Below are 17772 nucleotides of genomic sequence, written 5' to 3'. Positions count from 1 at the left end.
TTTTTTAAATGTCCAGTCATATGAATGTAAATCTTTGACTTAAGAGAATTCACATTCTCCCTCTCTTACTACTTTTCTTGCTGTTTTTGACAGGTAAATGGCCAAGACCTAAAGAACTTGCTGCACCAGGATGCTGTAGACCTCTTTCGTAACGCAGGCTATGCCGTGTCCCTAAGAGTACAGCACAGGGTAGGTGTTATTTGCAGCCAGCAAGCTGGCACCAGGTTTTGTGGGAATAAAGCCCCTTCGGTAGTGCGTTTGGCTTTTTTTCCCCCTCCCATTCTCACTTTTTTAAAGAGCTTGTCTGGCACAGGCAGGGGTCTTCAGGGACTTCTGCTTATCATGAAAGGAAATTCAAACAGTACGCTTGCAGCCTAGGTCCTGGCTTCAAGGTGACGTGCCTTAAATATAAAGCGTGACAACAAAATTTAAATAAATGGGGAAAAATACAACCAGCATCAGTTTTATTTTTAGTAGGGAGGGAAGCCCGTGTCTGCCCTTGAACATACTTATTAAGGAAACTCAAAGTGTAAACGAAAGATGGTGGATTTTCTGATACCCACTATGTGCTTTTCCCTATCACCACCATGAACCCCATTTCTTACCATCTTGATGACACTGTTGACCAAAGCTATAATGCTCAAAGGGGAACTCCAGGAAAAAGGAAATGGATTTCAGAGTTTCATCAAAGCAGCACCTATCCCTGCTATCACTTCTTAGTTCCTAGTGTTTTATATCACTATCACTTCTTAGTTCCTAGTGTTTTATAATTTGGATGATGGGTGGAGAAGCCAGGTAGACCTAATTCTTTCCATAGCACCAAGGACTTCAGAGTGCGTTTACAGCATAGGTTCAGTGTGCCTTTAAAGTTGCTCCCTCTTAAATTAATGCTGTCCTGCCTCACTCAGCTCTTGAGTGAGGCTTCAGAGCCTGAAGAAGGGCCTAACAGGAGATAGTTCAAAATTGGAAGGGGCTAGGCATGAAAGACACTTGAGAAAACAGCCATGGTTGCAAGCAGAATCTGCATGTGATGGATTCGAAAACAGATCCATGAGCGACAGTATTGGTAATCAGCTGTTTCTGCCTTGGCTCTTCTGTTTCTAAAGCATGGAAGGCTTTGCGCAATAGATAAAGGCAAGTAACGAACACGGGTATACACTTCAGGTATGATTAGTGCTTTTTGAAGGCATGTGGGAAATGATTTTCAAAGTTCACATTTTAGGAAACATCCATAAATAACTCCTGATAAAATTTCTGGTCAGAGAATTGGCCTAGTCCTAAAAACCATATCTTACTATTGGCATGCCTTCTCAGGAAATCTCAACAGGAAATGAGTGAAAGATGTAGAGGTAGGCGGGAGAGAGGATAGAAAAGGTAGTTTGTGCGGTGTTGCCTTTCAGATGGAATGGTCAGACTTTTCACTGGTTGCAGTGAGGAGGTCGATACCATTGAACTGAAACAAGATGGTACTATGACTCATAATTGCAAGTTAGCTATTAAAAGTTAATATTAAGAAAGGCCACCAGCCTCAAAAGGGAATGCCTAGGCAGTGGAAGGTTATTACCACTTGGATATGATTTTTTCTTTTTCCTTATTTCCCTCCGAGTCTTTTACTTCTGTTTCATATAAATTTCATCTTTACTGTACCCAGTGCTAGAAAGTAGAGATGAAGGACATGACCCCGAATTAGGAGGGAGTGGGTGCCTTTTGGGAATTGCAAAGTATTTCCCAAAATGGCACCGTACCTGTGTTAACATTGCTCAGATCTGCTCTTACTGTTTTCTGATGACTGGAAATCTTTCTAAGTAAACATTTCTAGGAAGGTCGACACTCCCTGCCCCCGCCCAATAATTTCTAGCTTCCCCACAGGATCAATAGGCTTCAGCTCATGTCTTCATTGTCCTAATATGGTAGACATAGAGCTTGGTGGAGGCAGTACAGAAACAGAAAGAGGTTACCTGCTTACCTTCGGATCCTTTTAGGTCAGTAGCACGGCAAGGTTAAACACCTCCCCATCAGACTTATTTCCAGAGAATTGATGACGCTGATGTATCAATCTGGAACAAACAGAGAGGGCTCCCGCTGGATAGTTCTTGGAGGTTACAGCTTTGGGTGGTCTGGACCCGGGTCATGTGTCAGCCTGGACATTTCAGTTGGGGTAAACACACATTGGTCACTAGAGTAATGTTTTTCTTTTCCTTCCAGTTACAGGTGCAGAATGGGCCTATAGGACATCGAAGTGAAGGGGAGCCGAGTGGTATCCCCATAGCTCTGGTGCTGGTGCCGGTGTTTGCCCTCACCATGGTAGCAGCATGGGCCTTCATGAGATACCGGCAACGACTTTGAAAACCTTGCTGTCTTCCAGTGCTCCCAATAGAAGATACATTTCTCTCTCCCTCTCACCCTCCTCCCCTGCCATTCTCCCATATCCTTCCCTCTCTGCGTAGCCATCACATCATTTTAAGAGACTGCTACCTAGCCAGGACCTCGCCACCCAAATCTCCAAGTCCTTATATTCTAATGGGAGAGTGAAGGCATTGTTTGAAGACAAGACTTGGCTTGGAACAAATGGGGAGTTAATCTATTTTGCTAGGACCACCAATAGAAGTTCAGCTACAACCCAAAGAGGGAAAGGTCCAGTCTTCCCATCAGCACGGGTGATACCTGTTCCTTAGCTGGCATGCCTCAAAGGCCAGCTGTGTGCTGCAAGAGAAGAGAGGATTTTTCTCCTTAATGATCTTCCTTGGGAAGTTTTTGTGGCCTTTATTTAATTTCTAACTACATACTTGGGTGCCTATATCAAACACAGGATGGTGAGGAGAGCATTTTTGCTTTTTCAAAAAAGCAAATGCACACACACACACACACACACATCCATATATGACAGTATAATAGTGATGCCTCGTGGAGAATTAAAGTGGAAAGCGGCTCTGTGGTTTCAGGTTTCTGTTATAAGGGATGTTCTGAATGGAAGAATGCAATACGTAGCAGAAGTTGAGGGAGTGAGCCTTACAAAGATGCCCAAAAAGAAAAAGAGAAGACCAAACCAACTAATCAAAAATCTTAGAACAATATTTCTTCTTACAATAGCTGTGGTGGAGTGGAGGTAAAATGCCATAATCCAGCTTCACGTAAGTCAGTGTGTTCCCCAACCTTTGAAATGCAAAGATAAATCTGACTGGTCTCTGGGCTGCCCTAGGGACCTTTTTGGTACCTCACAGTCCTGTTAAAGGATCAGCTGGCATGATTGTGGTCAGGGCTATGGTCATGGGGCCAAACCAAACCAGTGAGAAAACTCTAAAAGGCAAAAGGACGGTGCCTCCAAGGTGGCACCTGAACCCTCTCAGGCCATCTAACAGACTTTGGGTCTCTAGAAATAGGCAAATTCTGAGTGATGGAGCCGCTCTCTGTCAGGACAGGCATGGAGCAGCTCTGCTTACAACTCAGTTGAGAGGGTTCGGATCACAGGTAGTTTTGAGAGGATCTAAACACCGGCTGTGGCTTTGAATGAACAAACCATTTTGCAGGGAAGGGGAAGAAAAGAGTTTTATCTTAGTGGATAGGGAAGTTTGGTGGATGTTTCATGGGGAGACCTTGAGGGAAGGAGATGGTTGAATGGATGCTCAGGAATACCAAAGACATTAATGAGATAGGAACCAGTCCATTCATGTGCTACTGAATGTTGGTTTTAAGGCCCTAAGGAGAGCTGAACCAAGACAGATTCTCTAGCTTAAAAAGAAATCATTTCCGCCCTCCAGATATACTGGCTATCAGCTACAGGCCTTACATGATCCCACAGCAATAGTGTGAACACCTGCCCTGAGGCAACCAGCCGTGTCCGACTTTTAGCGTGGATAATCTAGTCAATATTTTACACTTGTTGGTTGGACACCAGCTTTGTTTTTGTTTTTGTTTTGTTTTTTTAATTTTTTTTTTTAACGTTTATTTGTTTTTGAGACAGAGAGAGACAGCATGAACGGGGGAGGGTCAGAGAGAGAGGGAGACACAGAATCGGAAACAGGCTCCAGGCTCTGAGCAGTCAGCACAGAGCCCGACGCGGGGCTCGAACTCACATACCGCGAGATCGTGACCTGAGCCGAAGTCGGCCGCTTAACCGACTGAGCCACCCAGGCGCCCCAACACCAGCTTTGTTAAGACACTTGTACAAAGAATGTCAAATTTATACTGCAGACAGCAAAAGGGAACAGTTCCTGAGACTCAAAACACTTGGGAAAGTTCCCTGGAGAAAGGGGACAAATTGAGGACCCTTGAGGAGCTCACAGTCTAATTAAGGCAATTCATAAATAGATGAGAAGTTAAAAGTATATCATCAGGTTAAGTAACAGTTGAAAACAATAAATGGAAAAAGAAACTCAGAACATGATGTAGCAACAGAGATGTGCAGGCAGCCATCACGTTTTTTTTTTTTTTTTTCAGGAATTCCAAAAAAGAAAGCTGTCACATAATGACACGAGGCCAGAGTGTAAAGGGAAGTCTTTTAAAAATAAAAACCTTAGTAAGACCTTTCCTCTGGGCCAACCATTGCTCTAAGGAGAAACTTGCTTTAAACAATCGCAGTAGGACTTAGGCTCTTAGACCTGAACTGTTCAGTACCTTTGAGACTCACTTAGACGACTGTACCTGTAGGGCCCACAGAGAGCACGGACAGTATTCCAGTTCTCACCTCAACTAGTCCCGCTGTGGAGGCACCACGCTGGGTGCCCGCCCTGTGTTTGGAGGCTGGTGCAGAAGCTTCCGCAAAGGGCCTGCTTACCTCCCGGGACTCATCTCAGGGTTTGGACATCAACTCTTGAGAGGACCTTGAGACATTCAAAATAAATAGAACACTTATCCCCTTGTTGGTAGAAGTTTTGCTTTGTCTAATAATAGGGATTCTTATGCACTTTAATAATTTAGTTTTTTTCTGGAATTAAACAGCATTAAAAGATCCATGATTCAAGTTTTAGGCAAGTGTGCCATTCAACTTTTCTGATTCTCTAGAAAACTATTATTCTGGATGAAGTATTGAAGTCCATTGTAGGTCATTTAAAAAATTCATGATCTATGTAGATCTTTCACTTTATAGATTGTGTCTAATATTCCTGCTACCTAAATTACTATGTACAAGTTTTAAAAATTGAATGAAAGTATTTTAAGACAATATACTTAAAACACTTCTGTATTTATCATCTTATATGAATAATTTTAATAAGACATCATTTGCTCCCATTGTCTCTGTTTTCTTTTCCTGCCAAGTTTTAATCTGTGCTATTGATTTAACTTCATTATTCACACCATCTAGCCATGTACAATAGAAAAGGAAATTAATACTTGTTACCATATTTTGTGCTAGATAGTGTACTAAATCCTGATTGGTACACTGTATGTTTATGACTCACAACTCTGAGATCTAAGTATTGTTTAAAAAGACACCAAAGGGAAGATAATAAATTACTTTTCTAAGATTACATAGGTGGTAGTGGTAGAATCAGGATTTAACTCAGGACATTGGATGCCACTGTCAGTGATATTTGTTATTCGCAGTGGTTATCAAAGTGTCAAAACATCAGCATCACTGGGGACCTTGTTAGAAAAGTAAATTCTTGGGCTTCATCCCAGACCTGCTGAATCAGAAACAGTACAGCACTAAGTAATCTGTGTTGTAACAATCCCTCCAGGTGACTGGTTGACAGTGAACTTTGAGAATCGCTGCTCTATGCCAATAGTTGTCCTCTTTTTCTTAGGCTAGAATCATCTGGAGAGCTTTTAAAATTCTGGTTCCCGGATGCACCTAGACCAACTCAATAGAATCTCTGGGGGTGGGACTCAGGCAGCAGTAAAATAAAGTTCATCAGGTCATTCCAGTATGCAGCGTCAGTAAACAATGCTCTGTGGCATTTAAATTCTTAAATAACTTGAATAGTCAAATCACATGCAGGCATTGCTCCAGTCTAAAATGAGAATTTCACTTGGGCCTTTTTTTTTGTTTTAATGTTTTTATTTATTTTTGAGACAGAGACAGAGCATGAGCAGGTGAGGGGCAGAGAGAGAGGGAGACACAGAATCCGAAGCAGGCTCCAGGCCCCGAGCTGTCAGCACAGAGCCCGACGCGGGGCTCAAACTCACGGACTGTGAGATCATGACCTGAGCTGAAGTCGGACGTTTAACCGACTGAGCCACCCAGGCGCCCCTCACTTGGGCCTTTTAGGGCCGAACTGTGAGCTTCTGCCCAAGTATGGATGTGGAATGAGAAGTGGAGCATTCTGTGGCTTCTGATTTGTTAAGGATTGGCCAGCAAAATGTTATTAGTGATTCAGTGTGTGCAGCTAGTAAATAAATTAGAGCCCAATCATAGAACATTAGAGCTAAAAGGGAACCAGAAAGATTGTAGGATTAATCTACCTTAGAGATGAGAAAATCCAAGCTCAGAGAGAGAAACTGACGGAGATCTGAGATCTAAGTCAGATCAAAGACTTAGTCTATTGTAGAAGTGCCCTTTCCATCTCATATTTGTGACTTGAATGTATCCACTACATGAACATAGACAGTGTCCTTTCTATCTCCGTCCACTTGTATCTTCTGTCTTTGGGCCTTGAACAGAGACGGGAAGAGCTGACAGCTGAAGGGTATTGCAGGCCATTGGGCAAAACTGGGAGATCCCACAGAATCATCTGTGAAAGCTCTAATATCAAATTCAATCACACAAGCTCTTCTGAAACAAATTCCAGTAGTTTTAAACTAGAGAAGTGTGTGTGTGTGTGTGTGTGTTTTGATGTTGGACATTGTTTTTATTGTGTAAATAGCAATTTAAACGGAATATGTAAAGAAACGGAACATAACCATTAGGCTGTCAAGTATGGAGGGGGAGTGGTATTCATGTAATCTCACGTGGAGCCAATAAAGATTTTACTCTGGTCAATTTTAGTCAGAATTTATCTTTGGACGGATGAGAGTTGTTTCTTTCAACAGGTGAGCGTCTAGTATGCTGCTAGGTGGTGGATACAAAGATAAATAAGATACAGTCACTCTAAGCTGAAATGGCTCATTATCTGATCGCGGGGGAGTATTTGTTGGGGATCTTGATGTTAAAGTATTTTGCTAACATCATCTAGAAGTAGGTGATTAAGTTACGAAGCTCTCAACCTCTTCCCTATAGTGGGTTTAGACTTGGTTACTGTCCTGGAATAGGCCCCTTTTGCTGTTCCTCTTTTGTCTGCAGATCTTGAGACCAGCATTCACATCCAAAAGGACAACTGTGATCAGAAGGAGGACAGTATTTGAAGGAATTCTGTTCTGATCGGAACCAGGTTCTTAACTGCCATAGACTCTTGCCTGATGTTGACGTTTATATATACACACACGTACTACAAAGCACTTGGTCTGCTTACCTGATGCACTTGGGACCATATCAGCCTATATTATAAAGAAAGTATTGCTGTGTCTAAAGAAGTTATACAAACATTAGGTCTTGTTCCTAAACGTTTTCCATACTGTTCATGTTCTTTTTTCAGGGGGAGAGGGCTGAAGTGTGTTTTCAAATGCAAGACAATCATTAACAGAGTCATTTACAAAAGAACTTTGTATTTACTGTAATCATTAAATTTATTAACCAATCACAGGCAAATGGGATGACCCTTCTTACTAGTTTATAGATTTCTGAATTGAATTCCAATTTAATTCTGTATTTGCAATGCTGATTTGAATACGAGTTTCTTATTCCTGAATATATGTGCATTTTACCCACAGGCTAAAATGTTAGTTCCTGTAAGATTATTTTCCTTATGAACCTTATTTTGCTTCCTTTCTACTTTGATTTTATGATGCCTGGATCTGAACAGCTGTCGGTTTCTCAGATCAAATAGATGCCCTGTTGCGACTTGGAATGGAAGACACATGGACATGAAACCCTAGTCCCTAGGGAATATCACCAGAGATTAAATGTGTAAAGGAAGCCATTAAAATAGCGGATAATCTCTCCTAAGCTTTGCTACTGATACCAGGTATAGCAAATGAAGTAAAAGTAGATCTAACCGCCTAGCCCTATTGGCATTCAACAAAAACTTGTTGCATTTGTCAGTGAACCTTTACAATATTTTTTCCACATTATTCTGGAGGCTATTGAATAAATACGTCCTTATTTTTCTAACAGCATAGCATCTCTGACAGAACAATGGAAAGAGGAAAGGAAGAAATCTAAATGAACAGTTTGGGGCTTAGCTTTGATACAGGAGATAAGGATAAGGGCACATACAGTTACCAACATTTACTGTCTTATTTGTACCCTCTCTACTCCCCCAAAGCCTGACAAGATACGTAGAAGGCAGAAATAGGTTTGTGCCACAGAATGAGAATGGACTTGTCAAAACTGAATATTGACCTTTGGTCCAAGTTACTTTGCATGTAGCTGACCTTGGTATAAAGAGAAAAGGCAGTTTATCTTGGTCATCATTGCTCTGTCACATGGCTTAAACAAAGTTCAGACCTGAAGTCCAAGGACTAGTCTATCGTTGTGTGTACAGAATGGCTTTTCTACCTTGAGGAGCTAAGAAGATATGTCAGTTGTCAATTACGTAATAAACCACTGCAAAACCTAGTGGGTTAACACAATAGTTTAGTAATATTCTGTGGGTTTCAGAGTGTTTTTTCTGCTAACACCTGGGTCACATGCAGCTTCATCCATCTGATGGTGGAACAGAAGTAGGTAGTCCAGAATGGCCTTGTTTTGGCGTTTAGTGCTGGCTATTGGCTAGGGTGCCTTGATTCTTCACATGGCCTCTCATCTTCCAATAGGCTAGATTGAGCTCTTCACAGTATGGGGGATAGGGGTCAAGATTTGAAGCCAGACCAGAACTTTTTCTGTGCTCCTTATACTCCATCACATTGCTCTTGCCTTGTGTGTTTAAGAGGAAAACAATATATAATAAGTAATATAGAAGAATGAGTAATAATGAAGAATGTAGAAGAATGAATAACTTTTTCATGGAAAATTTGTTTGCTAGAAGCCTATTTGGGTGCAGATAGAAGATAGGGAATCAGAAAGGGTTGGTAGTTTTCCTGTTTTAGATATTGGGTATTAATAGAATAATTGAGGTATAGTAAGGCCAGAAGATCAGGAGACCGCTCACATTGAAAAGATAGTTCGTTACGCACAGTTCCCAAGAGAAGGGGACACACCATGCCATGGGGACCATACAGGGAAGTACTAGCATTGGGCATAAGGCAGAGGGAAAGGGAGGAAGTATGGACAAGAACCTTCACGATGGTTGCATGGGAAGGAACAGGCAAGACCAGATATATAGGGTTAGGATTGGCTAGTTTGAACAACTGCAGTAGCCTGTGTGGCAGAGGAGCTCTCCCTAGTTTTCTGGTACCTGGCCTTGGGGTGTTTAGGGCATGTGCATAAATGACCCTGAGTGTGAGAGCTCCACAAAGGAGCATAGGCTCCGGGTTGGTTGGTTTGTATTTGAAAAGTAGGCTCATGAGAGAGTCAGCTGTTTACTCTCTGTAAAAACCGGCTAACCCTGGGAGGAGCAGTCCCTTCTGGGTCAGCAAGGCCCAGATGTCAAAACATCAAAATACAGAAAATAAAATACATAGTGAATACACTACCATTACTACTATAGTGGGCTCTCTGTCCCTCTAATTTCTACCTTTACTCCCAAACCTACAGACGTGACTGAGATATCCAAAGGTAATCTGAACTATCAGAAAATAACCAAGAAGGACAGAAGCAGCAATAAGATTTTTTTTTTTAACCCAAACAACTAAATATCACCAAATCCACGTGCAAAAAGTCTTCAGTTTTATTTTATATAATTTTCTAACAAGTTCAGTTAGCTGGTTTCCTAATCCATAATAAATTACTAGTTAAAATTATGGCTAGTTCCACTGCCTGCGGGGTCTGGCAATATATACCCTCCAGGGCCCCAAGTAGTTAATGGGGAGTGATTCTCTCATATCACAACTTTAATCCACCCTCAACCACAGTGCGATGGTGTTTCAAACTTTGTATCTGAGGTCAATGGTTAATTAGAAACCACTTTATGGAAAAGGAAGTTTTAAGTTCGCTTTTCTGGGCAACTATTATCTAAGGCAAAGGAAAATGGTCCATCTCCAGCCATGTCAAATGACCCTGGGTACCCTATAGTCCTTGTGCCCATTTATTTCAGTGGCATGTCGCTTTACACATTTTATACTCCATCTCGTACTGACCATTCCCAGCCTGTCACACTGTTCCTTGAGTTGTAGTCTAAACCACCATCCAATTTTGCTTGGACCACTGCATTAGCTTTCTAACTGCCCTCTTCGTTAGCCACTGTGTCTCCCTCCAATTTGCTTGTCTTAGACCAAAGATTCAGGTAAAAACAAATCTCAAACATGTCTCTCCTCTGCTTAAAAACCCCTAGAAGTTTCCCATTGCACTTAGGATTCCATCCAAAATACTCAAAGGCCACTGCACAATTTAGTTCCCGCCTGCTTCTTCAGACCCTTTTCACCCCACACTCCACCCTTTCTCTCTGATCCCTCCCCTCCCCAACTTTTTGGTTACTCAGAAATGTCAGACTCTTCCCCTCAGGGTTTTCTTATAAACTTTAAAGTTTGTGTGTTTTCTCCTCCACTTCTTTTCTAGTGAGATTGTTAACTCTGTGTCATTTCCTCTGTGTCAATTCTCAGCCTCTGTTTTCAAGCTTGTCTGGTCCTGGGGGCACCAGCTACATCCTGCACAGCTCCTCTCCATCCGGCACCTACTTACTCCCTGTAACCCAATCTGCCTGGCCACAGAAGCCTCCACAAATTAGCCCTTTAACATCAGCTTCTCCATCCCTCGGCCCACCCTAATGCCAACTTCTTCTGCATTTACGTTTTGTTTTCAAATTTGGTTCTTTTTCTTCTCAGTGCTCTAGTCTCCAATCCTTCCCCTTGTCCTTCTAATATTTTCTCTGGGTATCAATTCTGGGTTTGCACAGAAAATGGTATTTTTTGTTTGTTTGTTTGTTTGACGGACACCAATATATAGAGACAGTAAAAAAGCTTTCCTCCCATGGAGGACACAAAGGACTGGCCGTAAGAACTCAGATGCTTTCAGAAACTTTTACACAACTGTCAGAGGAAGTTGATATAAGCCCTATGATCATACATTCAGAAGGAAAAGGCCCTTGAATTCACGAAATGGCAAATTCCTTTAAAGTACCAGTAAAACTACCTATACAACAGTCCCCAAGAAGAACTGACTAGAGGAGGAATACAATGTTTCAGGGCGCTGGGGATACAGGAAACAAGTGTATTTTAATCTGGCTCTGGCTGCAGGTGGGAGGGGGGGTGGTGGAGTACAAGTATAGGGAAATTTAACAGCATTACTACAGGGCTCATTTAAAGCTGGTCTTGGCTAGAACAAAGTGAATGACAGACTGCTGACGTGGGGAAAGTATTAAAAGCTTTTCTCTATCTCACTATTACTTTAGGGGGTCAGGAAATTTATTTCAGACTTTAAATAAATCTGGCTTTTCTGTGGATGTGCTAAGTAGAGGTTAATTCTTTTAGATAATGAGTATAAGACCATAAAGTATCTTTTCAAGGGAGATGTTATCCTCTCTCCTAGTCTCCTATTTCCTACCTTGTCCTTTTTCCTACTATCCTTTTTTTAAAAGAATTATTCCTTTTATTACAAAATTTAATAATTTAATGGTTTCTGTACTTTTCCTTATAAGAATAAAAATGACAGCTGATGTTCAAAATTGGAAACAAGATAATCAGACAAAAAAAAATCACATTTATTTCAATAGTTCAAAGTGCAAATACAGCAAGTCGGTTCACAATGTTTCAAGATACAGTTTTAGGTATAATGAAAACTTAACCTACAAAAATGAAAGGGTAAACAGCAGAAATAAAGCTCAATTAAAAAAAAAATTCAAGTAACCCGAAAACCTTCAGACTAAAATATTCCACTTACAACAATTCAGAAAGGCCTTCGTTTATGGAAACCAGTAGTACTTTGCAATCCAAAAGGACTTCTCAAAGAAAGAGAATTCCCTCAAACTGGTCAGCTGAGCACAAGAGTGGAGGTTCTTGGTGCTGGCTCTTCCTGGTTCGGCAGCCTCACTCACACTGTCATTTGATGTGATTCAACCCATGATACTTTGATGTTTAGGCAAATTCTAAAAGATGCTTAAAGTTCAATATGAGACCAACACCCTGCTAAGAGTTTTTGAAATGACCACTATATGTTTAAAAGATTTTAAAGACCAATTTCAACTTCAGGAATATGGTATTATTGGGGGAAAGACATAGATGAATACTTCTTAAATTCTTTCAAACCTTTCTGTAAGGTTAGCAATGTGGCCTTTGAAACTTCCTCGTGAAAATCATACTTGGATATCTATTTACTTATTTCTACACACACAGAACTTTTATGTAGAGTAGAAAAAGTTCCCACTAGGAAGATAAAGATTGTTAATGTCCTTTGTATCCGTTGTTCATTTCTGCTTGTTCATTTCTGCTCCGCAGAAGCAATGTTAGCTACTCGCTTCAATTCAGGAAAAGTACCTTCAGGAAGGTTTAGAAGAGATATTTACTCAGTCTTTTTTTGCAACCTTCTTCACCTTTTCATTGTAGGCAATAAACTGAGAGTCTCTTCCAAAAATTCTATCCCACCATGTAAATGCTGAAGCATAATTTCCAACGAAGTTCATGTGGTGGAAATCATGATGTTGAGAACCAGCAATGAAAGGGATCAGATTTGAAGGGTTGAGAGGAATGTCACCACCACTATGGACATCAATAGTGTCTATCGAACGAATGGTCACCCATGCCCAAAGAAGAATGACATGATCACCCAGAAGCATGATTCCAATGGAAAATCCAGTTCCGAAAATCAGTTTCCAACGGATATGCATAGTCAGCTTCCATCCCAAATGGTGCCTGAAATTCATGATGAATTTTATGAATATATTTTATGTATTCTTTTGTGATGTAAGAGCCTATGCAGAAAATGGTGCCAGGCGTCCTCAATCACCGCACAGCCTACGCATCTTCCCAACAGCATATACCGTCTTGGCATTCTTTCCCAATCATAAGGAATATTAAAATACTCTGCAAAATAATAAGTTCCACAAATCAAAGGAAGCTGGATACAAAACTGATTAAAGAGAAGTACTTTAAAACATTTCTATTGGCTTTCTCATGTTTCTGATTTATTTTTCCGAATTTTGTACTTTTCCACGTAAGGTATAAATTGAAACAAAAATCCAGGTAAACAGAACAAGAAATAAAGGGCCTCATGAACTATCAAGGTTCCCATGTTGCAATCTGGAACTATGTGTAATTATTCACTATATAGTTCCAAGCATTTTTAAATGGTTCTTGTAGAGGGTTCTCAGGTAAAAGTGAATCTATCTACTCCACAGCCAAGGATGCTGAACTAAAGATGCTGATACTTTCATTTGTTGCCGTTTTTCAAATCTCTGCAGAAAGCCTGAGAATTCTGGATGACAGTAGGGAACCTGCAGGCCTCTGTCACCCAGACCCCAGCTATCCTTTTTAAAAAGAACTTGTGCTGTGATGGATGTTGAGAAGTAAGTAAAATATATTTTATTTCCACTGTTGTTAAACCTCGCCCAATCTACTCACACTGCTGTTTGCTAGAAAGACCAGTTTTTCACTGGACTTTTGAAAGATAGTTATGGCTGGACTCAATTAAGATGAATGTTTTTTCCTATATCACAGCCAAGGGTCTAGTCCTTCTTAATGGTAAATTTCCAATCTCCTCAGTAATTGGGATGTTTGACTTTTATCACAAAGCCATCAATTTCTCTTGCTGCTCAATGTATGGTAATAGAACTTGAAATTCTCATGCAATCTTTTTTACTTTCTTATAGATCTCTGTTTTTGTTTTCTGTCTCATTCCTAACAGATTTAAATATTTTTTCTTTAATCTTTGAATTGATTCTTTCTAATAACCAGCTTTTGGATTTATATTAATCCATTTTTCTGGTTTTGTTTGTTTTCCATTTCTTTTATTTTAGCTTTTATTTTCACTAATTTCTATACTTTTTTTTTTTTTTTTTGGTTCTTCTTCTTCATTACAAGTCAAAAGTTTATTTTCTGTCATCTGTCATATGATGTTTTTTCCTTTTTATTAATTGCCATGTGAATTATAATTGTTATTTTGATATCCTTCATGATTTAGGGATTATTCAAAATAGTGTTACTAATAGTCTCATTAATAGTGTTGTAGGAGATCTTAAAAATTCTTATTACAAGGAAAAAAATTTTGTAACTATGTGAGGTGATAGATCTTAACTAAATTTACTTTGGTGATCATTTCACAATATGTACCTTAATCAAATCATTATGGTATATGCATTAATCTTATACAATGTTCTATCTCCGTTCTATATCAGTAAAGCTGGGAAAATTTAAATTTGAAAAACAGTGTTACTTGACTGCAGTGGTTACTTTAGGAAGTAGGTTCACTTTTGAGTGTCAAGTTTTAGTTTTATTGGATGCACACTATGTTTTGATTTACAGGAAACTTTATATGTACAATGATTTTTAACTGTTGTGTTTTTTAATTTTTTTTTAATTAAAAAAATTTTTTTAAAAATGTTTATTTATTTCTGAGGCAGAGAGAGATAGAGAGCATGAGTGGGGGAGGGTCAGAGAGGGAAGGAGACACAGAATCAGAAGCAGGCTCCAGGCTCTCAGCTGTCAGCACAGAGCCTGACGCGGGGCTTGAACTCACAAACCATGAGATCATGACCCGACCCGAAGTGGGTTGCTCAACTGACTGAGCCACCCAGGTGCCCCTAAATTTTTTTTTTAATGTTTATTTATTTTTGAGACAGAGAGAGACAGAGCATGAAGGGGGGAGGGTCAGAGAGAGAGGGAGACGCAGAATCTGAAGCAGGCTCCAGGCTCTGAGCTGTCAGCACAGAGCCTGATGCAGGGCTCGAACTACAGACCTGAGCTGAAGTCAGATGTTTAACCGACTGAGCCACCCAGGCGCCCCACGTTTTTTTTTAAACCAGTGGTGGACAAAGATGTTACTCAAACACTTAAAACACACAAATAGGCAGGCCATTTTTAAATGGTCTCCTTTTCAAAAAATTTATCTTGAGATAAAAGTACACTTTACTTGCTCTTTATTCAAACATTTGTCTTTACAATTCTCAATAGACGTTTTTCTACAAAGCTTTTTTGAACATAAATTTCAATAGATAAAATCCCATTTCACTGTTGACTTATATCACAAAAGCACACAATCGTCTACCCAGAAAGGAAGCCTTAGTTAGTTTAATAGACAATATTTAGAAAGCTTTCAGATAGGCTTTAGTCCCATGGCAATTGGAAGGTTAGAGTTTTCCTGATTTGCTCTCCATGATGAAATTTGCTGTAATCTAGCTAATACTGCACTTTGAGACAATGTAATTAACTTTGGATTTTGTTAATATTTTGGTTTCATTAATCTGTACAGAAGAGATTTCCAACACTTTTTTTTTTTTTTTTTTTTTTTTGGTACAGGAGACTTACCTTGGATTTTCTCCAAAGTGTTGCAGAGCAGATTTGTGTTTGGTTTAGGAATCACTACTTGGGGAGTCTTCGCTATAAAGCATGGTACGGGAAGTTCTTGTCACCTTTGCTGCGGCTATTTTGTTTGTTTTCCCAAAAGTCATGGACTGTGGTTTAGGGCTACAAAGGAAGTCAGGGAAGACAGAAGTGTATTAGACATGGTCACATTCATCCCATAGTTCATATTCTGTAAAAAGTAATAAGACAAATACAGGAATAATTCTAAAACTATAATGTTAATGATCACTATCACAAGAGAGATGTACATTAAGGGAGAAACAATTTCTTTCCTAGCTGCATAATGTCAAAGGCTTCCTTTTAACTGATTTCACATTTGACTGGATTGGAAACTGAGTAGCCAAATATCAGCCACTGTGGTTATAGCCAGAGAAATTAGATGGAATGGAGGGAAGGACAAAAAAAGAAAGAAAGAAAGAAAGAAAGAAAGAAAGAAAGAAAGAAAGAAAGAAAGAAAGAAAAAAGGAAAAGAAAGAAAAAAAAGGAAAAGAAATCTTTGTGACATGTTGACTTTGAAGTGTTAGAAAACCATTTATGCTGCTGGAAATGTGCCAGAAGTCATCCACAGTGTGATAAAATTTGAAGCCAATGTGATAATTGACTTTACCTAGGGAAAGAGGATAGAGCGTGGGAACAAGGACAGAGCAGTGTTTCTCACAGAGTAGTCCCCAGACCAGCAGAAGGATCACACGAATGAAAGCTTGTTAGAGAAGCCAGTTTTCAAGTCCCGTCCCAGACCCACTGAATCAGACATTTGGGATGTAGCCCAGCAATCTGTGTTTTGAAAAGCTCTCGCAAGGATTCTGTGCACACTAGACTTGGAGAGTCACTGAGATACAGAAGAAAACTGGAATAGGCTGACGACTCCAGCTACGATTTCTAAGGCTGAAGTTTTTATTTATAAGGCTCGAAGTTGGTGAGGATCCACGAGAGCCAAACATCCACAGAGGCCACAGGCGGAGGAAATTTCAAGAATCAGATAGTCAGTATTGTCAAATGCTATAGATGTTTAGTTCTAGTCGGGGCATTTGTGCTACTTCACACAGTTTTGACCTTGTACAAGCCTCTTCACTTTTCTGAGCCTCAATGTGCTCATCTGTAAAATGGATCTGGAATCGTGCTCTTCCAAACTTTGTAAGGTTTTTGAGTGAATCAACTTAGATATTAGGTGTCAATTAGGAAAGCAAACAAAGATTCATGAAGTAACTAATCTTTTGGTACCCATAGCCATTAAGTTTGGCCACAGTTCTAAAACTTAACCTTAGTGCTAAAGCTCTCAAGATTGGTCATTTTGATACGAATGCTCCTATATACTGGCACGAGTTAAGTGATGGTAGAGCAAATACTGGAGGAAAACATAACTTGCCTACATATCAAAAACATATGAGTCCTAAAAGACTAGCATGGGTGGTGGAGATGCCTTGTTTCCTGGATGTGCATTTTCATATCCTCCCCCTTGGAAGTATGACAGTTGGGATGGCTGAATCAACACTGTGACTGTTGATGAACACTGAAAGCACAGATGGGATTTGAGTCGTGTTTCTGAGAAGGCAACAGAGCCCATACTGATGAAGAATTTTGTGGGTTTTGTAAGAAATATAAAAAGGGTGACAAATATCACTTATTTGGATTTAACAGAGAAACTGAGGTATACCGTAGTAATGTTTAAGGTGAGCACTAAACACAGACAATGGAGTTTACCACCTATTTAATATTATTTGTTAGGCATTTAAATTTCCCATCGCTCCAAATTTTGCTCCCTGACAATCTTCCAGCATACTTGTAATTTTTACTATTTAGTTGCTCCTTCAGAGCCATCTCATAGATGCTTACTTAACGGAACAAATGAGAGACTGAAGACCTATATTTACCTAAATTGAATATATGCTTTATCTAAAAAGGGTAGCAGATTATTAGCTACAGTATTACCTAGAATATATGTGTACGACTTAATCCATTATTAACTACTAGCTTAATGCAGTAAGCATTTACTGGTGTTTGATCCAGTAGGGAGAGGTTTTATATAGTGAGAAGGTAGGAAAAGGCCTGGACTTTAGAGGAGTGCCCTTCACATCTAGGATATGAGGGAAAGTGGGAGAAATAATACGGAACTAACCTGGATGCTCTATGAGTTCTGAAATATTGAAAGGAAGTGAATGAGGAAAGAAGGAAAGCTATATGCAAAAT

The 17772-nt window shown here is 39.8% G+C and overlaps 1 protein-coding gene and 1 pseudogene across 1 annotated transcript in view; one reads left to right on the top strand and one right to left on the bottom strand.

Annotated features, from left to right (window-relative positions):
* The window catches only part of SYNJ2BP (synaptojanin 2 binding protein), a 38466-nt gene extending 31547 nt beyond the window's left edge, over nt 1-6919 (top strand). Inside the window, exons 3-5 of the mRNA XM_078448079.2 lie at nt 94-189; nt 2206-3905; nt 4157-6919. Of these exons, the coding sequence (XP_078304205.1) occupies nt 94-189; nt 2206-2346 (237 nt within the window). The 3' untranslated portion in view covers nt 2347-3905; nt 4157-6919. The remainder of the gene's footprint in view (nt 1-93; nt 190-2205; nt 3906-4156) is intronic.
* Nucleotides 6920-12444: 5525 nt separating this feature from the next.
* Nucleotides 12445-13545, bottom strand: LOC132670050 (methylsterol monooxygenase 1 pseudogene; annotated as a pseudogene).
* Nucleotides 13546-17772: the final 4227 nt, after the last annotated feature.

The sequence above is a fragment of the Panthera onca genome, chromosome B3, assembly GCF_046562875.1.
Source record: "Panthera onca isolate mPanOnc1 chromosome B3, mPanOnc1 haplotype 2, whole genome shotgun sequence".
NCBI lineage: Eukaryota > Metazoa > Chordata > Mammalia > Carnivora > Felidae > Panthera > Panthera onca.
Note: the sequence above shows the minus strand (reverse complement) of the source record. Positions and strands in the feature narration are given on the sequence as shown.